Raw genomic sequence first — 26,030 nt, 5'->3', positions numbered from 1 at the left:
TACCGCTCTGCCGTTTGTGGGTATTTATGAAATGGAAGGCGATAACTTTATTTAAAATGATTGTCAGAAATATCAAGATATTTCGAAAATTTGAATGCTTTTTAATATACTTGCGGAATGCCTAAAGAAAAAGAGCAAGAGTAAAGTAGAATGCCTGAAGAAAAAGAGAAGAAAAAATAAATTTTACTGTAAAATTTAGTATTTGTATTTTTTTTTTTTTTTTAATTTAAAACTTTTTAATCTTATGATATTTGATTCTTACGATTTCAAAAATAAAATATTTGACTAAAATATGAATAACATTTAAGAAGCCAAATGTAGGATAAAATTGTGTAAAGCAATGGGCACAATGATAAAACTGTTTAAAGCAGTGTATGCAAGTCATCCTAAGTTAAAATGTCGCAATCCTAAGTTAAATGTCTCTCTTATTTATATATATATATCTTTTCTGAACGGAACATTGAAAGGCGTGTTAACTGTGCTTTACTGTATTTTCTCTTTTAATATATGCAGTTTTCAAACGCATCGTAGTCTGGGTTACAAAGTATTCCTCCGAAAAAAACGCAATTCAAATAAATAAAATCAAATTCTGGAAAATTTATATTAATAAATATATTTTAAATGCTCAATTCGAAGAAATAAATAGAAAATTTTAAAACAATTATCTGAAGAGACAATACAACACAAACAATTAAAATAAAAGTTAAGAATTTAAAAATTACCTAAAATAATAACTATGACAAAAAATATATATAAAGAAAACTATTTGAAAAAAAATAAACGCTGCTCCTTTATTTACTCAGTTCGAATAGGTAAGTAGAAATTTTTAAAAAAATAATTCGAAAAAAACCATGCAACTTAATTAAAATGAAATTCGAAAAAGAAAAAATTACTTAAAATAATAAGTTACAATTAAAAATATAATATAAAGAATATTATTTGGAAAAAAGGAACGATGGTGACTTTTTTTCCTCTCACGGGAAAGGAAACTAGGTTGCCATATACTAAGAAGTTCGCCAAGTGAACTATTCTTGGCGCAAACTGACAAAAAAGTGCCAACATAAATTTGTGAATTTCTCCGTAAATTTCGCTCCAAATTTTACAAAATTTCATATTTAGGCGTAATTTGAGTCGTAGAATTGAAATATGTAAAAAAATTGGTATGTTATTTCAGAAAAAGTCCGATTTTGTGTCAAAATACCTATGTTAGAATAGTGCTATATATAAATCTAATATATATCCTAAGTCGCGCTTTCGAGACATGAAGAACGCAATTTGAATTTTGTCAATCGGCCCAGTAGAACAGGAGATATAGCACTGTCCCAGTTTTTTAGTCCAAAGGGATTTGAATCCCGAAGGACTATTAGTTTCGTTTTGGCATTTTGCGTCGGACTCATAAATGTCGGTTCACTTTTCAAACTGTTGCCACAAAATGTTAGAGTCCTGCATTATATTTGAAGAAATTAAATAATGAAAAATCTGCATAAATGTATGTATATTTCTCGTATTGTGATAAAACAACGGTACATAGAGTCATCGAATTTTGAATAACGTAATCCTCCAACGAATATGAACATGTGGAAGACCAAATTTGAAATTTGAAATTTGTTTTATGATCGATTTCCTATTTTTTAAAACTTTGACGAATTTTTGATTAACAAACTCAAGGATTTCAAAGCGAGCAATGGCTACGTTGTGCAGAAAAAACATTTTTATCTCCAGCGCGTGAGTCTCTGTATCGAAAAGTCTAAAGATATGCTCGTTTTAAAACTATTTTGCGATATTGCTGCACTGGATCTTATGGTTTAAGTGCGAGGAACATGATATTTAATAAAGAAAGGTAACACACAAAATGTTAAAAAACGCCCCTTTGGACGTAATTTAAAATCTGAAACATTTCAGTTTTTTTTTTTTTTTTTTTTTTTTTTTTTTTTTTTTTTTTTTTTAGCAGTGTACATTTCGTTTCCATAAAGAGTGTAATCTCTTATCATCATATGTTTCTATGTTTACACAATAGGCTAGGTTGTTTAAATATGGCAAAGCACACAAAGGCTATCAAGCTTAGAGAAAGAATGCCTGCGATGAGGGCTTTCTCGATACCAACCACGAAGCCAGCCTCTTTGCCTGAAATGGCACTGCGTTCAAACTCCTAGCATTCAGCGATTTTAACCATTCGACCGCTAATAGGGGTCATGATTACAGTAAGATTAAAGATTATAATTTATAAATTCGAATGCTTTGCGAAACGTTCGTTCATATAAAATTAAATGTGAAACTAAAACAAAAAGATTCAATAAAAATGAAAATGCGTCAAAAAACGTGCAGAGTGACTTTTAGATTTAAAGCTCATAGCTCATTTCTGATTTTCCTGGTAGACTCAATCTTAAGTTTCTCAAGTAAATGGTTTTCTTATACTCTTATAGTATGATAGTGGCTGTGATCTACATGCATCTGGTACTCGCTGCTCGACAATATGTGGATAAATATCGATAGAGACCTCGAGATACGTAATTAATAAAGTACTTCTGATAAAACTCAACATTCAGATCATTACAATAGACCAGTTGTACAAAAAAATATGACACGGAAGGCTTTTTACCACTTTACTTAGAGTATAATATGCTTATATAAGACATCTCTATAACTAAAACTTGGATGTTGGATAACATTCAGATCATTACAATAGACCAGTTGTACAAAAAAATATGACACGGAAGGCTTTTTACCACTTTACTTAGAGTATAATATGCTTATATAAGACATCTCTATAACTAAAACTTGGATGTTGGATTGCTGTATTTTTTACTCTTTTTTATTTTAATTCTACACAGATATTTTTATTTTAACTAGACTCATCTCTCTTTCTATCTTCATTTTACTTCTAATTGTTTATCATAAAATTTCAGTCTAATTATTTTAAGATTCAATTACTATCTGATATTTGATTTAAAGATCTTTTTCTTTGGGTTTGAACCATTTTAAAATAATTAAATAATTTATTCCGATTTCAAAACTCTGTTTACTAGCTTTTCTCAGTAAAGATGCTAATATTTGTTACCTGAAAGGAACTTCGAGTTTAATTTTTATTAAATTTTTAATCTGTTCCAGCACTATATACAAAAACTGCTCAGCACTATATACAAAACTTTAGTTTTAAACTAGCAATAATGATTCCAGATACACTAAAAATAAATCAAATTGTAAATTGCTTAGCTGACATTTTTCAGTTCACAGAAATTTTCCTGGTGTTCAACTACTAATAAACATATACTAACTGTGTTCAATAATAGAACACCTGCTTATTTTTACTTAACAAACTGTAAAACGTCATTTGAGCCTGAAGGGGAAACAGGTGGCTCCTGCCTCGAGAAAACCATTGTTTGACAATAGGTAAATAATGTATGTCTGATGCTCCAAGTCTTAGTTGTACCTGAAACTCGGAAACTTAACTGCATTTTCTGTCAGAGAAGCCAACATGCCGTTACACTATATCATCAGCCAAAAGAACCGTAAACAACTTATGGTGAAAGGATACATCTATAATTTTGAACGTGCTAGTGCTGAGAAAAGTATTTGGAAATGTGTAGAGTTATTTACTTGTAAGTGTAAAGGGCGAATTCACACTCAAGATGATAATATCATTCTTGAAAAATCTCACGGGCATCCTCCAAATGCTGGCAAAATTACAAAAACGAAAGAGATTGTGAGTTCAATTAAAGAGCGTGCGGTAACAACGCAAGAATCGACACATTCTTTAGCAGCAGTTGGTACAATTGGTCTTCCTTGTGCTGTTTCGGGGCATATACCACCAGTGGAAAATATTAAAAAAATTATCAGATATGCTCGACACGGAGAAATGCCATTGCATAATCCTAGATGTCTTGAAGAATTAGTAATCCCAGAACAGTTTTCAAAAACACTAAAAGAAGAGAAATTTTTGCTGTATGACAGTGGAGTGCAGACAGACAGAATTCTAATTTTTTCGACCCTCAGAAATCTGGACTTCATGGCTGAATGTCCGAACTGGTTTGCTGATGGAACTTTTAAAGCAACACCACCGCTTTTCAGTCAGATTTATACGATCCATGGTGTTAAATAGGATAATGTGATACCTTCAGTGTATGTATTAATGCCAAACAAACGCGAAGAAACATACAATACAGTGTTTACGGTGAGCCCAAAACTGTAATGACTGATTTTGAAAAGGCTGCCATAAATGCCTTTAAAAATTCCTTTCCGAATATCATTCAGAGAGGATGTTTTTTTCATTTAAGCCAGTGTCTGTATAGAAAGATTCAGTCTGCAGGTTTGCAAAGTAAATATGAAACTGATCCGAATTTCGTTTTGGAAATCTCTCAACTTGCAGCTTTGGCTTTCGTTCCTACTTCATATGTCATTGAAGCATTTGAACAATTAATATCATCTACTTATTTTGTAAATAATATGAACATCATTCAACCAATCATAAATTATTTTGAAGACACATGGATTGGTAGATTTACTCGTCGTGGACAACGTCGCAGACCAGTGTTTGACATCCCTCTTTGGAACTGTTATGATGCTGTAAAAGATAAAGTTCCAAGGACAAATAATGCGGTTGAAGGATGGCATCGCAGATTCAACGAACTGAATTTTACAGATAACTGAGTCCCTGATACCGGAAGTTTGCCGAAAAATGTGTACTTTTTCCCATGATGCCTTTCGAAATCGCTGATGCAATGTAAGGTTACCAGAATAAAATTTAGAGCCAAGTGCATTGCTCAAAAGTAGCCAAGCTTTTGTTCAATCTGTCGTTGTTCGTAGTAGTATTGTTAATATTAGGTCGTTCGGCGTTTTGTAATGGGCTTGTAATTTTGAAGTTTTTATAACTTGTAATCGACTATGAAGGTTCTGATAACCGGTGATTCCATGATTAAATATATGTACCAATATTTACCGTCTCAGCTGTATGATAATAAACTGCATGCTCTCGCGTTTCCGGGCATAACAATAGAAAGGTTGACCAAAAAAATTTCATCCTTTAATGAATACGATTGTATCCTTTTTCATGTAGGGACCAATAATATGGATTCTACTGTGGATGACAGTGTCTTAAAATATAAAAGTTTAATTCGGGAAGTGAGTAGAGTGAATCCGTATGCGCGGGTAGTCATATCAGGAATTTTGCCCAGAGTGGATTCGAAGTATTTAACTTATAATGAGAGAGACGAATTGCGACCTCGACTGCGCTCTGTCAACAACAAGAGTTCTCAGTTTGATGAAAAAATGATTGATCTCTGTGAAGAGCTGGATAATGTAACCTTCTGCATGTCATCTCGTGACTGGAGTGGATGCATGGCTCTGGATGGGCTGCATTTGAATGCAGCAGGAACACGGCAGTTAGCTACACTGTTTGTTCAAGTTTTGACGCAACTTTTAACTGAGAGTTCCAAAAGTACCAGTAAAATAGAGCTTCGAAGTTCATTGGATTTTCCTCCTCTCTGTGATGGCGGCAGCGATATTTTAACATCTTCAGCCTCTCCTCTGTATTCTGAAGTTGTTGCTGAATCAGCTCTGTCGAGGTATGTATATATATATATATATATAATTTCTTTCCTTCTTCGAAATTCAAACACAAAGAAATATTTTTACAGCAAGGCATTAAATATTTAAGCAATCTGTTTGTCAGCCAAGCTATGAATTTCTGAATCATACTAAGCAACTGTTGAACTATCAAAATCTTTATTCATTTTTCTTTTTAAAGTAATGAAATTTGACAAGTAAAATTCAGTGCCTAAGAATACAAATTGTATATTGTTTTCTTGAAAAAACTTAATGCTTCCTTGATAAAGCAGCTATTGCATTTAGTTGTGACAGCTGGAGAACGTAATCGCCCAGTCAATAACATTCAAATTTCTAATGTTCTCAAAGGCTTATGTAGTGGCTTCTTTAATGAGAAATTTTTATCTGTCATGGATCATTTCAGTGCAGAGGCAGATTACAGAACAAGAGGCCCAAGACTGAGTTCCTTATTTTATTATATATGTGCTTATTATTCTTCCCAACACTGTAAAATTCAAATTTTCTTTGTTGATGACACAACTATTCTCATGCAAGTTCAAACACTAGAAAAAAAATCCATATTCAACTGCAAAATTATTTCTGTTTGTAGAAATATGGTTAGAGATACTCAGTGCAAAGTTCTGTTTCACGCAAAAAAAGTTTAACTTGCTATCCATTCCCATGTTATTTCAAGGCTACAATGCAAGAAATCACATTTGCATGTAATCTACTTGATAATAAACACACTTTTAAATTTCACTTTGCCAAACTCTGAAATAAATTCTTTATTTCTGTGGCAAGCTTGAGATATTTTCTTGGAAAATAAGTAATTTTTCCATTCACAATAAAAAATTAGGCAAGTAAATTTTATTTGTCTTATATGTTCTGTTGGGATTACACAGGTGATAAACATCAATTTGTTTCAAACTGTAGCTGTTTAAAAGACATTAACCTTGTGACTACAGATCACTTTAATGCACGAAGAATTACAATCAGATAAATATTTGTGTGTGTTTATAATAAATCTTTTTAAAGTGCTTCACTTTGAAATCAGTCCTTGTCCTATGATTCTAACATGCTGCAAATGACCCATCTAAGATAACGGCAAATTTGAAAGTGAATGATGAAGTACAGAGAATTTTTATATGTACATGTAGGATATTTTGGTACAAAAGAATCAGTCCTTTGCCAGTCTTAATTTAATAAATGGCATTTTTGCTAGTGATTAGTATGTATTTCTTCTGGTTTCTGAAAATCTGAACGTCATAAATGGCTGAGTTTATTAACTATATGCATTATTGTTAGTGTTTATGTATATATGTTATAACTTACCAGCTGCTCATTTAATATTTGTTAAGAAAATAATACAGCCTACTAGGCAGTTAATCTTCTGATTGCTGAAAATATTGCCTAAAGTCACTGCAGAGGAGAGCATCTTCTAATGAATCATCACTGCTGAGGGGAGAAAACGCATCCCCCCATGGCCTTAATTTTTGCATAGCTGTCAAACTTACCTCAGAAACTGTGTGGCTGTTCTATTTAATAAATTGCTTATGGAAAAATAGTATTTAAACAGTAACATATATAAGCTACAGAATAAAGGGAAAAAACAGCATACAGGATAGTTTACAGTGCATTTTACAGCTTGACTTTAGCTTTGATGCTCTAAAATTGTTTTTTTACAAAATAATGCAGAAAAGTGTAATCATAATTATTTTATTCCACAGGAAACTGCCATCACAGTTGAATGTGAAAGCTCCTTCAGAAACTGAACAGCAACTTCAAACAAGGTAGCTTTTTTATGCAAATGCATGAAGTACTACAGAATCTATAAATTTTTGTTCATGAACTCTTTGCTCTAAATTGATATTTATTATACTTCATTGCATATAAATTAATTTTTTAAACAGAGAATTTCAACAGTGTTCATCTGCTGCTGTTACTCAAAAGAACCTAAAGGAAAATTCTGAATTGTCTTCTTTCTTGAGGTAAATAATTCATTAGTGGTGAATCGTAATCATTTGTACCCTATGCGGCATCCGTTTTTCATAACAGTTATTCCTTTTTAGTAATTTTGAGATTTCATGAATTATTAAAGAATTGGTAAATTTCTTTTTGTGCAACGGTAAACAAGATATGTTTCCTCCACCTTTCAGGAAATCTGTTCATCCAGATCCTAATGGTTGGATTCATGTAGGGCGAAAACGTTTCACTCAAAATATAGAACAGTGTTGTCAGTTGAGGTGAGATATTGTTTCTAACTTTCCAAGGACAATAAATTAGAGCTTTTATCAAGATTAATTTCTTAGGATGTGGATATGAAATTACTCATAAACATAATGCTTCTATCTCCCATAGGAAGCCTTGCCTGGTTTCACCAAAGCATGTAGCATCTTTGAACTATGAAACGGATCCAAGGTAAATCATAAATTCTTGTATGCTTAATCAAACATTATTATTTATATTTTTGCAAGTCGTGTACATTTCATTAAATTATTATTCTTCATTTCATATAAATTAATTTTTTTAACAGAGAATTTCACCAATGTTCATCTGTAGCTGTTACTCAAAAGAACCTAAAGGAAAATTCTGAATTGTCTTCTTTCTTTAGGTAAATGATAATTCATTAGTGGTGAATCGTAATCATTTGTACCCTATGCGGCATCCATTTTTCATAACAGTTATTTCTTTTTAGTAATTTTGAGATTTCATGAATTATTAAAGAATTGGTAAATTTCTTTTTGTGCAATGGTAAACAAGATATGTTTCCTCCACCTTTCAGGAAATCTGCTCCTCCAGATTCTAATGGTTGGATTCACGTAGGGCGAAAACGGTTCACTCAAAATATAGAACAGTGTTGTCAGTTTAGGTGAGATATTGTTTCTAACTTTCCAAGGACAATAAATTAGAGCTTTTATCAAGTAACCAAACACATTTTCAGAAAAAGGGACTGAAAAATGTTGTTAGAGCTGGCATATGGGAATCCATTTTAATGGATTAATCCCAGCTGAATATTGGGCAGCTCAGTTCAATATTCAGTTTTCTGCTGATGACCCACTTAGGTCAAAGTAAGAAATATGTATATATCTTAATGTAATGCAATCATTATACAGGGTGTGAATCAAAAGTTTAAAGACTTACCTTGAAATAGAAATTTATTGGACATTTAAATACAGCGGACTAAAATTCTTCAAAATATAATACTTCAGCATCAACACAGCGTGCCTTCCACTGTTCGTAGCCCTTCTGGAAGGCCTCGAGTGTCATGCTGTCAAGGGCTCTCGTCGAAGCCTGTTGGATGGGGTCGAATCGCTTTCCTTTTAGGACTGTCTTGATTCGGGAAAAGAGGAAAAAGTCACTTGGAGCCAAGTCGGGACTGTAGGGTGGCTGCGTCAGTGTTATCACATTGAACTTGACTCAAATGTCGGCGGGTGCATTGTCGTGGTGCAGAATCCAGACGCCGGGCGGACTCGATCCCTCAAGCGGCGGAGCACTCCAACATAAAAGTCACCTGTGACAGTCTGTCCACAAACAACAAACCCTTGTGAATCACTCCTTGACAATTAAAAAAGCAATCAGCATGCACTTCACACGCGACTTGCTCATGCGAGCTTTCTTGGGCTTCGGAGAGGAAGCAGTGTGTTATTTTGAGCTTTGATACTTCGACTCAGGATCGTACTCGTAGACCCAGGTCTCATCACCAGTCACCTTTTTCTCCAGAAGGTTCAGATCAACATTCAACCGTTGGAGCATTTCCTGGCAAACAGTCATGCATAATTTTGCATAACATCTGTATATACGCACAGAATAAATGACTTCTTTTCCAAAAGGAATTTTTCAATGATGTCTGTACATACATATGTATTTATCTCACATAACTAAAAAAGATTAGCCGTAGAATGTTTGTTGTATATGGGACTGCTATAGTTGTGCATCTCTCTTTTTATTTTAATTACCAGAACCAAATATACACACACACACCTTTACCTAGCCTTAATTTTCACAATCATTGGCCCTAGTCTATACTCCCAGTTATCATTGAAATGCTTTAAATGATGAAAATAGTTGTGTTTTGACGATGTAAAACTTTTTTTAAAAAATTATTTTTGACAAATAACGAAATCTATTTTAATGCGATCTCCAGCTTCCTTATGTCTGAAAAAATATCTGGGACATTTTTATACTCATTATAAAAAATGAAATTATGAGAAGTTTGACTCCCATGTGACAAAGACTGAGCAGTGTTTTAAATTTCAAAATCTGCAGTTTTTGTATAATTTAATAAGTAATGTGATGTGCACATCAGATTTTGCATATGTATTTTAAAATTTTATACTCTTTAATTTACTTCTAGTAATAATGTATTAGATTGAATTAAATTGTATAATATATGTTTCTGATGTTATTTTTATTTTAATGTTTGAATTTGTGTTGAGTCAGAATACATACATGCGAGAATCTCAGTCAATGGATGAAAATATGACTTTTTAAGTAAATTCAAAATAGTTTCATTCAAATAATTTTGAAGCTGATAAAAAGCTTTCAGAGATTTGTAAAATAATAATAATTTGTAATTGTCTCCCGAATCCTTCTCTTGTAAACATTGTATGGTAAAAAATCTGAAAATATTAGTATATATGATGTTTGAATGCATTCAAATCAAATAGATATTTATTGAAATTGTTTTGTTCTAAAGAGTTTATGTTCATAATGTATATTTTAGCATCTATAATCAGAATTACCTAAATCAAGCTTATGTTTGTTTGTCCCTTCATAATAACTGATGGGCAACAAAAATAAGCTTGTTTTAGTACCTGACAGATTGAAGGAAAACCAGCACCTGTATATCTAAGTGGGTACTTTGCTGGGCCTTACTAAGTACTTGCTAAGTATTGCTGGGCCTTGCTAAGTACTAAGCTTCCACCAAAATGGAATTTTGAAGAAGAATGCTCTGAATGTGGTCAGAAAGTCTCCTACCACCAACCTCTCAAGGATTTTGCCTCACCTTCTGCTTTTAGTGCTCCTTGCTAAACAACCATTACACACTTACATTACAACATCCATGCCTTCTTTGGGATTTGAACTCGAACCTTTTGGTATGATAGGCAGCGTCATTAACTACTATCCTGTCTGGGTGCTACAGCATAGTGTTGCCATAATGGAAGATGTCTTGGTTCTGTGAAGACATGAAAACAATCACAAAAGAAATGATGCCTTTCTGCATGTGAAGGAATTCTTTGTGAAGTATGCTCTTTTGTCAATCGAAACAAAATTCAGAAATCACTTGGATGCACAAGCAGATATGCGAATTGCTATTAACAATAAAGTGCCACAATTTGGAAAAAAATATCCAATACAGAGGAACAGAAATAGTTATTAATTATTGTTTTGAAAAATTTATGCAAATATTAAATTTTGTAATATTTTTTTAGTTCCTTTTTTTATTATTATTATTATTATTATTAAAATTTGATTACATAACTGTTTTCTTTTTCCTCACCCTCCCTAGAAACTTTGTTAGGGGCTGCAAGAATATAATTTTTTAGAACTGCTAGACATGGAAAAGTTTGGGAACCTCTGTCTTAGAAGATGATATTGTGAAGTTCAGTTTTGAACTAATAAAGAATACTGTATATGTACATATAAAAAAATCTAATATCTATGTGAATATGTTTCAAACCTGTTTCTGAATATATATATATTTATTTATATTTACATAATACACTTAAAAAAGGGAAGATAACTAAAGTTTTCATTTAATAAACTAAATATACATGCAGGAGTAGTGTTTGACCTACTCCACTCTCGTGTAGACATTACTCCTGCATGTATATGCAGGAGTAGTGTTTGAGCCCAATACTGGCATATGTATCTATAGGAGTGAAATCATTAAGCAACTGGGAAACAAAATAATTTTGCCCTTTACAACATTAAATTTTTTCCATACATCTAAAGCATTCTTAGTTATATTGCTGTCATAAAATCTGGTCTAAATTTTTGTGAAATGTAAGTTAGTACATTGCTTATACCACTTGTCCATCAGAGTTCTTATGCAATCATTGGTTGTATGCATATATTGGAGTTTAAAAAATGATTTAAAAAAACATGTAACTTCAAGTTGCATAAGTCAGGTTTAACTCTACTTGATATGGGATTAAGACCAGGAAATTAGCTAGATGCTTTTAAACGTGGACTGTTTATTGTATGACATTCTAACTCGATGAAAAGGAGATTATCATTTGCTTATATTATACATATCAATAAGTGTGGTGTTAACTTACTCTGAGTCTTTACATGCGGAAAGATCTTGAATAATCATAATAGTGCAACTTTATACCTGTTACTTGTGGTGTTTATGTTGCAGCAGTATAGGTAATTATTTCTTAGATTCGATACATAAAACCCGAAAAGACAGATTCCTGTGGTTTACACCTTTTGTTTCCTTTCTAGCATCCCCATCAGAGCACTTTTGGACTGACAGATTTCAAGTGTCCTTAATGTGCTTAAGCATAACAGTAAAAAATAGCTTATTTGAAATTCGAATCTTGGCACAAGTGAGTCGGTTCTGAACCATATTGATCAAGTTGCTGCATAGCAATGAATTATCTAGGATTTATATTTCAGAAAACACAAACAGTTCATTGCTTCTGGCAAAAAAAGGGGATGCAATGTCACAAAATAAGCGAAATGTAATCACAGAAAAATGCAATGAAGTTCATTCACTATGACATAAATCAACAGTGCTATGTATTAAATCGATGAAGAATTAGCAATTTAAAAAAGACCGGAAGAAAAATAATAGATCGAATAAGAAGCAGACTATATTACTTAAAATGAATGACTCATAAAATTTCTGGGCTAGCGTAAACATTCAGGAAATGTAGTGTTAGAAGAATTAATGTGCAATTTGAGAATACGGTCAATGCGTGGGAAGGTGCAGAAAGAAGATCTATGCATACAACGTCGAATATATAATTATTGTTTGATCAGTTGACTTGTATGAAAACCGGTTCTTTGGAGAAATCAAACGAGAAACAGTGCTTCAAACGAAACGTTTTCATTTAAGTATAAAATTATCTCGCTAGCTAGGCGAGACGCAGTTTTCAACGAAACATGTTTCGGTTAGGAACACTTCAGTAGTACACTGTTGGCCATTAAAATAGCAACACCGTGAAGAAAAGCAAATACAAAAAAGATATTTATTGCACGTAAACTGTATGGTATACGACGTGCAGTCTCCTCGCTACCTCCAGACACATATACGGCCATCAGAATATCGCACGCTGAACAGGGTCATGTCTGAAAAGACAACATTGTGACATTCTTTTATCCAGCTTTGTCGTTTGGTGCACCAGAATCACCGTCTCTCTCTATGCTGCATTTTCAAGGGAAGCCAAAGTAGCGGTCATCGTGTTGATAGTTCACTCCGCTGCAGGGCTTAAATTTTAAAATTATAAGTGCCGGAGCCTTATGGAAGACCGCCAGCAAAGAGCAATAAAAGTAAATAAATTATTAATGACTATTAAACTCATTAATAATTTTTAAATTAAACAGTTAATTATAATCAAATTAATTAATAGCTATTTAATTAAAGTTTATAGATTTTATTCAATTAACAATTATTATATAATTGATTATAATTTAATTGATGATTATTATATAATTAATTATTATTTATTGAAATAATTAAAACTAAAATAAATGTAAAGCAACAAATTAAAATGTCATAAGCGATTTTTAATATAATTTTATTGCTAAAAATAAAATTTTCGAGTTAAAATTTCTACGGAAATTGTTATTCAGTTATATAAAAGAATTGCCGCAGCCTTCTTATTTAGGGCTCCGGTGCACTCCGGCTAGAATTGTTATTTAGCTTAAAAATTGAGAAGTACCAGAGCTGGGCTCCGGTGCAATTTAAGCACTGCTCTGCTGCAAACGTCGAAGCACCGTACGAGCGGATACTCGGCGTACTACAAACATACACATTTCCTAACTAATGGTTCGTTATGTGTTTGTGCGGTTTTTTTCAAGGCTAACCTCACAATATGTCTGTCCTCTCGAGCGTTAGTCAGGAGACGGCGTTGAGATCCTGCATGCCGTTCAGTATGACCCTCAGCAACCCATTGATTATATATTCGCATGACAGTGATTGGATGTCGACCAGTGCGACGGGCGATATCGCGGAACGATAATCCACACTCTCTATGGGAAACAATCCTGCCTCTACCGAATTCCGACTCTTGCTGGTAAGAATTTCGTCTTAATATTTGAGGCATAACACTATATTCTGAGAAAACTCTGGCAGTACAAAGCGCGTTTCGAATGAGAAATCCACTATACAACATTTTTTATGCAATGCGTCAGATGTCTTTTCTCCCTCCTGCTTAAATTCTAATCCATTTGCATACCAAATCTCTTCTTCCTTTCACGTGCTTTTATCATTCGTCACATCATTCCTTCCTGGTGTTGCAATTTTAATGGCCAGCAGTGTAGGTGAAGACAAGCTCATTTCCCGAAAAAAGCAGTGTGCTTATATAAGCCTTCTCTTGTCTTACTTAAAACTGCCTGAGCAAGGTTTATTCAGTTAAGCATATCGACTAACGTGTCAACGTTCTATAACTTTGACTACTTATTTCACAGTTTTGTTTGCATTAGCTAATGAGAATGTATCCGAATACTCAATATAATCCAAATGAATAAATTCGACAGCGACTGCATTACCACTTTCATGGGAACGGACTGATCTTACTGATGCATCGTCTGACCTGAGAACCAGAATTCTGACAAGAGTGTAATACAGTTAGAACTATATTGTTACTAAGTATTACAATAAGGCATTCAGAATCACCAAAAGGACAGACGCAGAGCTAGAATGGCAGTTTCTGGGAAGGATTGTGGGATAGCAAGAGTTACTGCAAATTAGTTGAAAGCTTCTACCATTCAGCATCACTTACCTACAAACTCTAGACGTGTAGTTTTAAAAAACAGTGTTGTAAGGAAAGGTGGTTTGAATTTTCGGCGTCTGTTGCAATATCCATAACTCCTAGGCATGGAGAGCAGAATAGAACACTGGAGACGAACTCCTGCCCTAGATTAACTTTCAGAAAAAATCCTCAGATCTGGAGACCATTCAGGCGGACGTAACTCCCGCGGGTTCCTACGGGCTTTATATATATTACATTGCACGAACGATAACGCTCAGTCAATAAAAGTTCCGATTGGGTACCAGTCCGGTAGCAATGATTATATTTGATGTGTTGTTCCATCTACTAAGTGCACCAGAGGACCGAAGAGCCAATGACCCAATGAAAACGCCTCATATCTAACCATGTTGCTACCTACAGTGAATAGGCAGACAAGACAGTGCCACATGGTCCCTGCAGGTCCTGAATGGGGCCATATGGTCCTGAACCATCCTCTGAACCTTATACGTGGCAGAAACTGCCTATGTATAGATCTTAGACAGTAGCTTCCCGATTTTCCGACGTAGATCCCCGGAGAGGGGGCATTGAGAGCAACGTTTATTCTGGTGTTGCGGCTGATAATTTTCGAATGTATCGGGTTAGAACTGGATCATGTTATGCGATGAATTATGATTTTCGTTAGCTTGGGATTCATACGTGAAAGAAGATTGGCTTACCTTAATTCAGCATAGAAGTCCGAGTGAGCTGTGTACCCTTTGTCAACGTAAAACAACCATAGCTCTGTATATACTGGCATTATTATCTAGGCAGCCAAATCCTCTGAATGAACGTATGTTCTAGTCCTGTAAAGACTGATTATACGTGGCAGAAACTGCCTATGTATAGATCTTAGACAGTAGCTTCCCGATTTTCCGACGTAGATCCCCGGAGAGGGGGCATTGAGAGCAACGTTTATTCTGGTGTTGCGGCTGATAATTTTCGAATGTATCGGGTTAGAACTGGATCATGTTGTGCGATGAATTATGATTTTCGTTAGCTTGGGATTCATACGTGAAAGAAGATTGGCTTACCTTAATTCAGCATAGAAGTCCGAGTGAGCTGTGTACCCTTTGTCAACGTAAAACAACCATAGCTCTGTATATACTGGCATTATTATCTAGGCAGCCAAATTCTTACTTAATAACCAAATTTTTACTGATCTTTCGCAGCACTTTAAGAGCCCAATGATTTATGGACAAGATCCTGCCAACTTCTGTATTGCCAAAACTATGGCATTCGTCAGCGATCAACCTTGAGCAAGATGATAGCCAGCTGCATGCGGCCAACGCCTCCAAGGAATGTCTGTTTAATATTACAACCTCCCTTTTGCTTGCCAGATCTTCAGTTTTTTTCCCAAAAGTGATATGTATGCATGAGGCGTGTTAGGACGACAGTTACAACCATTTGACAACGCGCATAAACCTGATCAACAATTAAAAACTCTTGTCAGCAAGTTTCGAAATTATGTTTCAATTTTGTTTCTGAAAGTGCTTATGGGATTGAAACCAAAGAATTGAGTTGGCACGGAAACTATTTATATTCCGAAATATGCTCTTCAGCCAATATGAGATCAATTATGCACGGTGACTATCGTTCTCTTGAAAGTTAACATTAGCATCTGGTGGAATAGCATCAATGAAGGAGTGTACGCAGGGCCAATGGTAGGTTCTTTGCCGCACGGTACAGTCTTTACTGTCTTAACTTCTGCCACCCAGTGCCGCCCTAAATTCTAAAAAATTTGTCTTCCCTAAGTGCTACCGCCCGGTACGGCTGCACAGGCTCCGATCCTGGTCCTGATTGAATGTGATCGGCAGCGATATTGTGGTAAGCTGTAGTGCTAATAGCTGTTTTCAGACTTATCTCTTTGCAGTACAATGAAAACACTGTACTGCAAAGAGATATTTCCGAGAGCATAATTTCATTGCCGTCAGTGAATAGTTGTCTCTTTTACAGTTGTCTATTTTTCAATCGTCAGGAGTTCACTTTTAGGGCTCTTGGGCCATGTTTATCAGTCCCTCTCCGTGGGTCCTTCGTCGACGTAGGGAAGAGGCGGAAATGCATGAGTTGGCTGCTCTACTTATGCGGGTTAATTGGACCTGACCTCCCCCACGCTGCTCACTTATTCTGCGCATACGTTGGGAGTGGAATATGGAGAAAATTAGCGGCCTTCACAGGACTAGAAGCACCGTTCTGTTCAGTGCGCGCTCAGGCGCGGTAGGGATTCGTAATGATACTACCAAGGTCTGACTCGGGCTGAGTGATCGCTAAATAGTTTTTAGACACCCTTTGGTGTCACAGCATTCAATACTGTATGGCTTATTGCCGGGTCGGAACTATTTTAATCTTTATGGCATGGTAGGCCGCCAGATTCGGGCAGAACAAATCGCAGATCTGGAGCGACAACTGATGAATGCTTGGCAGAATGTGTCGCAGGATGACATTAGGAACCTCTACCATTCCTTGCCTCGACGAATTCAAACATGCATTGCCGCCAGAGAAGGTTCGACCAACTACTAACTTGAACACTCAATGGGTGATTGTAAGCCATGAACAGGTACTATAACCTTGACCTTTTAATCAGTTTATTACCTGTGTATCAGTTATACATATATTCAATTTCATCAAAAACAACCACTTCCTTCATGGTGCTTGGATTTTTTGCAAAAGAGTGTTCCGAAGTATGCTCTTCAATCAATTTGAAACCAATCATGCATGGTGACTAAGAGTAGGCTTCCATCGTATTTTCATTTCTGTATTCTCATTCCTCTTGCATGTTTCATGATGATCATATAATTATTCTAAATGCACATAACTTATGGTTAAAGTACTCTGCTTTTGGGCGTTAAAATTGCTACACTTCCATATATGGATACGTCCATCATGATGGCTGACGCAGAACCGAGTTTCATCATGATGTTGAAGCAGAACCTCTACAAAGAGGATGTGGTGGTACTCTTGTGTCCAATATCGTCGTTCGTCAATCTACTGGTATGTACGCCTGTCTCTGCTGCGTCACCAATTGAAACCCGCAATAACGGTCGCAGTCCTAACAGTTCGTGGTGCTGCAGACGTCATAGCGCGGTCTGTGCAGACACTTGTAGTCCTGAACATGAGGAGCCAAATTCCTGACTCAGGGCACGTGAAGTGATTGTACAATCCCGCAAAAGCCGAGACGAAAAGATATGGCTGTCCTCTAGGCGCTAGTGAACCGATAAACCCTCCAATCCTGGAGCAGTCGATTTCTGACAGGTGCTGGTAGGAGTTTTTCGTTTATAATATGTAGGCGTAATACTCAAACGACCGATATTCAGTTGCGATTTCTAAATGAAAATCGCGGTGACTTTACAATTATACACAATGCAGATGTTATTCATACCTGCTTTGTGTGCATGCGCTAGAATACTGATCATTAACTATTTGCACATCCCACCATGTAGTACTTTAGGCAAATTTGACATTTGTTGCATGCCACAGTCATGGTATAGTAAGTTGAGCAGCTAGCAGTGTAATACCAATTTCAAGGAAGAAAGCAAAGTATGGCAGTAGGGACTCAAATAGGTGGGAAATATAGTCCTCAAATATGTACTTTGTAGGTTATGTAATCATCAGATCCTGACTAAGGCAAGGGCATACGGGGCAGTTGCCCCAGGCCCCCACAGCACAGAAGGGCTCTTAATCGGCTAGAAAGTTTATTACTATAAAAATTTAAATATATCTAAAAAGTTCGTGTGTCTATTACTGAAGCAGTAAAGCATAGGAGGGTCCCAAAAAGTTTTTGGTAAAGTCCCCATTTAGGCTAAGTCGGGCACTGGCAATCATGCTTCTTATATCATTGCTTCTCATTTCAGTTTGACAACAGCTTGGATTTTTTTCTGAAATCATATACGGCACATTACATAAGTATTAGGACCAAGCAAAGGAAACAGTGTGATTTAATTAATGCCAAGGTGATCAAGAGTTACATAGCACTAATAATTTACTATTGAAATTTAGAGGTACCAAAAGATATAGCATTGATCAAGAAACCAAGCTGCAGTGTTCTCATATGCTAGCATCCTTACACCAAGAATTGTGTTCTTTCCTAATAAATAATGCTGTATGATACATGATATCTCTAAATATTTATTACAAATATTACTGTTATGTGTAAAAAATTTGAATATTTACGAAACACTGCCTTCGAAAAACTTAAATTACATACCAAGGTAATTTAAGTTTTTCGAAGTGTTTCATTTAACTTAAAGTGTGTAAGGGACATCTGCTAATGGAAGGGATGCTTTTGTGGAGGATTTTTGAGATACTGGCTTGTATTCATGTTACAATATTTTAGTTGGTTGTCAGGACGAAAAGGGGAAGTTCACTTTTTACCGAAGACTTCTACATATTTGTTAACATTCCAGGTTTCAATCGATTAGAATCTCCTGAGAAGTTAGAACAACTTCTATGAATTTAGGATAAATAGGAAAAAGTAGGGGGGAAAATAAACTTAATCAAAATTCTGAATTTTGAGTAAATTGAAAATTTGATTGAAATTTTCATTACAGCAGCCAAGGAAATTTGACTTATTAAGAAAAGTTAGTATCCATTTTTGATAAAAATTTTAAGGTATTTCTCCGACTTTCTTGGCATGCCTTCATGATGTAATGGTCTACACACTGGGCGCGTATTCCAGACGTCCGTGGTTGGATTCCCGGCGAGAGCATTGCTCATTTTTCATCTTTTCTGCTTCCAAAAAATACATAATGTCTCTAAAGTGGCGCTCAAACTAAAAGAGTGGTGGATGATGATTCTCCACACCCAGGATTTGGCGAGTGGGTCCCATAAAACCTCAGTCACCTTTTAAAAGGGGAAGTTCCCAGCTTCCTAGCATGCTTTGGTAGTGTAGTGGTCAGCACGCTGGGCACGTACTCCAGAGGTCCCTGTGAAGGCGTCGCTAATTTTTTACTTCTCCTGCATTTAAAAAAAAAAAAAAAAAAAAAAATATCTCTACAGTGCCGCCTGAACTAAAAATGATGGTTGATGACGATTCTCCACCATCAGAATTTGGTGATTGAATCCCTTAATCCCCAGTGCCCTTTAAAAGGTGGAGTATACAACGTATTTCTCCAAGCTTCTTAGTGTGCCTTCGTGGTGTAGTGGTCTGCATGCTTGGCGGATATTCGAGAGGTCCGTGGTTCGATTCCCGGTGAGGGCATTGCTCATTTTTCATGTCTCCTGTTTTAAAATAACTTAATGCCTCTACAAACTCATCAGGGAAAGAGGAATTTAAATTATCACAAATTTTGAATTATCAAAGTTATGTTTGATTTATGAAGAAAAGTTAGTATCCATTTTTAAAACAACTCATCAGGGAAAGATATATCTAAATTTAAATTATCACAAATTTTGAATTAACAAAGTTCTATTGTCTTTTCAAACTATTAGATATTAGAAATAGTATTAGTAAGTCTGAATACTATTATCAGAAGCTCTATGCTAACAGGAATAATTTCATAACTTCATATCAGTGAAATCTCCCATCTGTTAGGTACAATTTTATCTTTATTTCCAACATTAGCAATGAGATTCATTACATTAAAAACAAGAATTTTTATTTTAAAAAAAGTTAAAAATTTCCATAATTTTTAAATATTAAATCTGAGAACTTGCATTGAGATCATGCATTGACAAATTATGTATGAATAAAAAATTCAGGATGTTTATTTCATTAACACATCATGATGCTAAGTTTTTTCCCCCCTTGAGAAAGTAAATAAAAATTCCATATTAAACATTTCTGAAATGTGAAAAAAATTAATAATATATACTATTGGATTAAAATTATAAATTTTTATTAAACATATTTCTGAAAATATTTTAAGCATCATGCATATAGTTTATGTGAGAGAGCAGAAGCAAATAATGAGTAATGAAATAGCAATAACTAAATATCTACACAGTGAAATCTCTGCAAGAAGGGCATCCATGGCTTTTATCTTTCATGGAATCCATCATCTTATAGAGATATTTAAAGTTTAATATTTAAAAATAAATTCTGTGAAGTTTGATTTATGATAATAGAAACATTACTCATTTTCAGGAAGTGGTTGCCCCAATGATTTCACTGTAACTGTTAAAAATGATCAATAATTATAAATAAGTAAGCAGTAAAACCAAAACTTCTAACCATTTCACAAACCACTGCATTTAATAATTGTTATTGACAACTTATGTTAGCACACAGTGATGAAATAGCACATATACATATATAAATAGTAAACTATTACATAAGTTATATTAAATGTAATGAAATCTCCCTAAGATAACGATATAATGATTCCTGATGATTTTTCAATTTCTGTTTCTTTTAATAGCTTTTAGATTGCTCAAACAAGAAAATAACTACATATTATTAATGCTCAATAATAAAGCTTTTTTATGTTCTCAGAATTACTGTTAACTTTCAGAAGTTTCCAAAATTGTTTTACCAAAGATTTTGTACAATAATAAAATTTCATATGTGTTATATGTTATACTTATTATAAGTAATGTACAGATCATAATTAAATAGCCAGATTAATTTTTCAAACTGCAGATTGGTATTTTTGCTTTCATTGAAAACATCAAAATGGATGTACGTCCAATAGTATGTGGATTTGTGCCTTTATGCAAACAAAAGCAAGCTCTTATGATATAAGTTGCATTTAAGAAATATATAACTTACAATCGTTACACAAAATACAATAAATATCAAACATCTTTAACATGACTCATCCTCGCCATTTTAGGTCAATACCATTTCTTACTGCTGGATAGAAATTTCTATTAAAATTTTATATGCTGGATATGAAGGTTTATATATTCAGGAAAAACATGACTATTGATTTGACCATTTGTCATTTTTTATGGAAATTTTTTTCTATGTAATTTCATTCCATAGTCTGTTTTGTTTTTAAAACAATATTTTATTCCTTTATTATAAATAAAATGACAAAATAATCATATTTATCACAATATGGCTTATTTTAAATCCTTTTCTTTATTATTACTTATTTTTATTTTTCGCCTTTTGGGGGTTTCATTCTGTCCATCAGAATATATAAGTGAATAGTAAAAACTGATGTTGAGAGGATGAAGGATAATTGAATTTCTGTTAAATTATATTTAACAGTACATATCTAAAAAAATATAAATTTAATACAGATCTCCACTTTGCAAAAGGACAGCACTGCTGTAAAATCTTTAATAAGAAAAAATGGTAAAAAGTAATGAAGCAGCTAAGGTGAATTTATATAGAAAAACTAACCTTTATTAAAGGATATTATATAGAATCCTTTTTTTTTTAAAAAAAGGACAGCTATTAAATCATCATTGGCATTTATTTCTGTATGGTTAGCTTCTGTGCTTGTGTTTCAGATGCTAATGTCTGAAATGTTGACTCATACCTGATACTCTGAAGAAACTTATGGAAATGATTCACCACGAAAATTTTATCACAAATGAAATATGCTTAGGAATACACAGAGCTAAAATGTCTTACAACTAGTCCGAAGACAGTATGAGAATTATAATAATCTGCCTGGGGAAAATCTTAAAGCTGATAATGTAACCAAAGTCATAGGTAAGGTTTTCAGTGCCCAGCTGAAGTTTTCGCACCCCTTTTTGTTTGCTAAGAACGGAAAATATTTAATTTTAAAATTTAGTAACATCAGTTTGGCTCCCCTTGGGGGGGGGAGCCAAGGGACATATGTCTACCCTCACTCCCCTCTAGCTATGCCCCAGGAGGTAACAACGAAAAGAATGTTACATGCGAACCACCATGCAAGGAGACCAATTGTCCTCCTTTGGTAGATTCTGTCCTTCTTCAAGAAGTGTCCTCCCAACTGTCTTCCTTTTCAATATTTTACAACTAATCTGTTTATCTCTGTATTAGTTAAAGATGCTGCTTCGAAATGTTACATGTCAATGGTCAGGTGATAGTGCAGTTCGAAAAAACATGATTATAAAATGCACAGACAGCACATTCTGGGCATATCAAAACATCATGCAGCCACACTTGTCATGCACCCTCACACTTTTGCGCACTTTACTTTGTTTATTTTAATGTGTCTATAATATTATAGTTCACATTTACATCTGATGCAAATACAAATTTCCTTTCACTGTATAATTATTATACTCTGAGTATAATAATTGTGACAATATACTTGCAGAAGACTTGAAAAATGCAGTATTTATAACAGTTTTATCTGAGGCATCGAATCATAATGAAACAAAATTGTATCCAATACTAGTAAGATATTATAATGTTAACAAGAGCACTCACATAAAAATTTTTAATTTAAAGTCTATTGAGGGCGAAGAAATTTTGGTGAACCATCTATACAGAGTAATAAATGAAAACAATTTGAAATATAAAGTTGTTGCACTAACAGCAGATAATACAAATACAAATTTTGGTGGGAAAAGATGCAAAAGGAGTAAATAATGTCTATGAAAAATTACCAGATTTACTCTAAAAGAAAACACTAGGCATTGGTTGTAATACACATATTTTGTCAAATGCAATAAACATGGCATCATCTGCCATGCCAATTGATGTAGAAGTAATAATAACAACAATTTATTTGTATTTTAGTCGTTTTACAGTTCGTGTGACTGCTTTAAAAAAGTTTTGTGAAGACGCAAATGTCCTGCTTTGTTCGCTTTTTGTCCTCTTTTTCATTGTAAAAAGAAAAGGGTCACCTTCATTAAATCATTTTCTTATACAGTCAAAAGTCGTTAATTCGGACACCCATAATCCGGAATGATCTATAATCCGGACCTCAAAGCTAAAATCTTTCTGCGCATGCGCCGCATTGACGCATGCGCATAGGCGTTTTACTCGTGCGCCCAAGACATTTACGACTGCGCATACGCATCTGCGCAAGTGCAGAATACGTTTTCGCGTGCGCGTTTAATGTATAACAGACGCTATAAGCTAAAATTATCTAATTATCTATTTCAGTTAATGTTGATGATTGCGTTGTTCCTTAATCTTCGAATTGGATCCGGCTTATTATTTTTTGCAGACTGTAAGAGCAATTTTCTAAAAGTAAGCTTGAAGTTTTGATTATGTCAAATAGAATTTCCGATGCTGGAGCTTCCAAAGGATCTAGAAAACGAAAGTATGTTTCGATGTCCATCAAACAAAAAACGAATTGCTACAAAAAATGGATAAAGGCATATTCTTTGTTTATCTAACCGTTCCGAAATCTGTTTATCAATTTCACGCTGCTCTGCGCGGGGGGGGGGGGAAGACGTCGCGGCGCGCAGTGAACTGGAAGTTGATTTGTCAACACTATCGTTATCTTCAGAGCAGATGTTTTTATTTTATTCGGCTTATAATTCTTTACTAAATGTAGTATTTAATTTCGATGTACTCCGTCTTTGATGTGATTTAAATCAAATTCCTCGTCATTATAAATACCACGAATACAAATCAAATAGTTTTCTGGTTGCAATTTTCTAATTTCGGCTATGCATAAGGTATGCTTTACGCATCCGCGCGTTGAAAGAAATGTTTAATAAAGTAAACAAATAAATATTAGGCTTCTTTTTGGGTAAATTTTGATACCCTTTAAATCATAATTGCTCATTATTTTATAAATTACGGTTTCATATTTTTAATTTTATAATTTCTGCATGCCATCTTACCAGATTTAAACTGATGATCTATAATCCGGAAAAATCGATAATCCGGAATCGCCGAAGTCCCGACGAGTCCGGATTAAAGACTTTTGACTGTAATATAAATGTTGTCCTTTTTTAAAATCATATCAATTTCTTAAGAAATAAAACATAAATAAAAGAAACAATCATATGATGACTACATAGATTATGTAGATAGAAGTACATATATATTCGGTGTAAAAAAATGAGTCCATTGGAAACTGTAAAGGAGATGGCAGTGAAAATGTAAAGTGAGTTGTGAAATATCTGGTTGTGCAAGATATAGGAGACAGGTTGAAGACCACTTATTAATATCTAATTATTTGAATCTATAAGATCACTATGTCTATAATTTAGGTGCCCAAATGGGTCAAAAAGTTAAAAATTTGTTACACCTTGACTAATGTTTAGGATAATATACCTAGCTGTTAAAACTGATATCTGCAGATACTTCCTTAAAATTGTTGGTTTCCTTGTTTTTCCTGTTACATCATAATTGGTCCTACTTTTCTGCAGGCATTATATGAAATAAATGTTGCACCATAATTCTGCTTTCCAACTTTCTTCATAAAAGTGAAAAGATGTAAAAAAGAACAACTTTTTAAACAGAAACAGTAAATTTTACATAAGCTGCAATAATAAGTGTAGTTAAATATAGTAATAAGCAATAAAATCTGTATCTAAAATTATCTAACATTCTCGCATTCAAAATTCCTTAGTTTTTAGTCATCTAAATTTTCTCAGTAATCTGCTGATTACGCCCTAATTTGTAAATAAAGATAAAACAATTGATATCTAAGACACTACTTAACAGTCTTACTTTTATTTTCAAAGAAAATATATCTATACTTTTTGTAAATATGCAGTTTTACGATTGTAAGGACAAATATTGTAGAAATCAACACGGAATCTCTGCATTGATGAACTCTGACATAATTGTTCATTATATATATAAACAAATTCTGTTAACATGAAAATATATATGTGGACAAGTTTTTTTACATACACAATTCTTTTGACCTAAATATTTATTTTTGATTGATTTCAAAGGTTGCAATCATAAAAATTCCACATTCATTACATAATATATAAAAACAAGTATTTGAGAAAATGAATAATAATTGTCTTCCTTAAATCTTTTAGGGAAATATGTTTTTAATACAATGCAGGTTTCTTTTCATAATACAGTGGACATATTCAACAAAGAGTTAACAGAGCGTAACGTTCGGAAAAAACTTGCTTAGCAAAACAATCCATTATACAGTTTTTATAATATTTCAAAGATTACTCCACTTGACAATAAAACCGTAATATAATAAAACGTATCTCTCCATTAATTCAGTAATAAATAAGTAATAAGTATCTCTCCATTAAATAGATAATAAAATATAACACAGATTTCAATCTGATTTCATAAATTTCATGCATTTTAAAAACTACTGCACACTCCAAATATTATATACATATATGCCAGAAATATATATTTCTATTTGTGTATGTACGAAGAAATAATGCATGAGTAAAATCGCATATCTAATGCATTTTTTGAGTAGACTGATTAGTTTTAATGCAAGCGTATGTATAATGATAATCTTAAGTTCTTGCTAACACTAAAGAGAAGAGTCGTAAATATTTTGTAAAAACTTCCCCAAACTCATTCACATAGCAATTACAACATACGTAAAAGTATGATAACAAAAAATAACCAGTACGGCGATAAATAGCCAATTACAATAACCCTTCATTCGTCAATACCACTCGTGTGTCGAGAGTATTTGCCTTGAGGCTGGTAAATATCCGGGTAAGCTTCCTTCGTCGGGTCTCAGATATCAGACA

General features: G+C 33.9%; 1 protein-coding gene across 1 annotated transcript; it reads left to right on the top strand.

The window, feature by feature from the left end:
• Nucleotides 1–4,831: 4,831 nt before the first annotated feature.
• On the top strand, nucleotides 4,832–18,951 carry LOC118180190 (uncharacterized). Its single transcript, XM_085821390.1, has 9 exons — nucleotides 4,832–5,561; nucleotides 7,269–7,331; nucleotides 7,452–7,529; nucleotides 7,698–7,784; nucleotides 7,900–7,959; nucleotides 8,075–8,152; nucleotides 8,324–8,410; nucleotides 17,330–17,492; nucleotides 18,835–18,951. The coding sequence occupies exons 1-9, from the start codon at nucleotides 4,882–4,884 to the stop codon at nucleotides 18,949–18,951; spliced, it is 1,413 nt and encodes a 470-aa protein (XP_085677516.1). The 5' UTR covers nucleotides 4,832–4,881.
• Nucleotides 18,952–26,030: the final 7,079 nt, after the last annotated feature.

The sequence above is a fragment of the Stegodyphus dumicola genome, chromosome 7 (genome assembly GCF_044657685.1).
Source record: "Stegodyphus dumicola isolate Sdum_Otavi_A_Nest chromosome 7, ASM4465768v1".
In the NCBI taxonomy this organism is placed as follows: Eukaryota; Metazoa; Arthropoda; class Arachnida; order Araneae; family Eresidae; genus Stegodyphus; species Stegodyphus dumicola.
Note: the sequence above shows the minus strand (reverse complement) of the source record. Positions and strands in the feature narration are given on the sequence as shown.

Excerpts from the sequence above, each read along its gene's own strand:
- LOC118180190 (XM_085821390.1), top strand. The coding sequence starts at position 4,882 with ATGAAGGTTCTGATAACCGGTGATTCCATGATTAAATATATGTACCAA. Across the intron at positions 7,530-7,697 it reads GAATTGTCTTCTTTCTTGAG|GAAATCTGTTCATCCAGATC; the intron begins GTAAATAATTCA and ends TCCACCTTTCAG. Across the intron at positions 17,493-18,834 it reads CGTCGTTCGTCAATCTACTG|TTGGTTGTCAGGACGAAAAG; the intron begins GTATGTACGCCT and ends ACAATATTTTAG.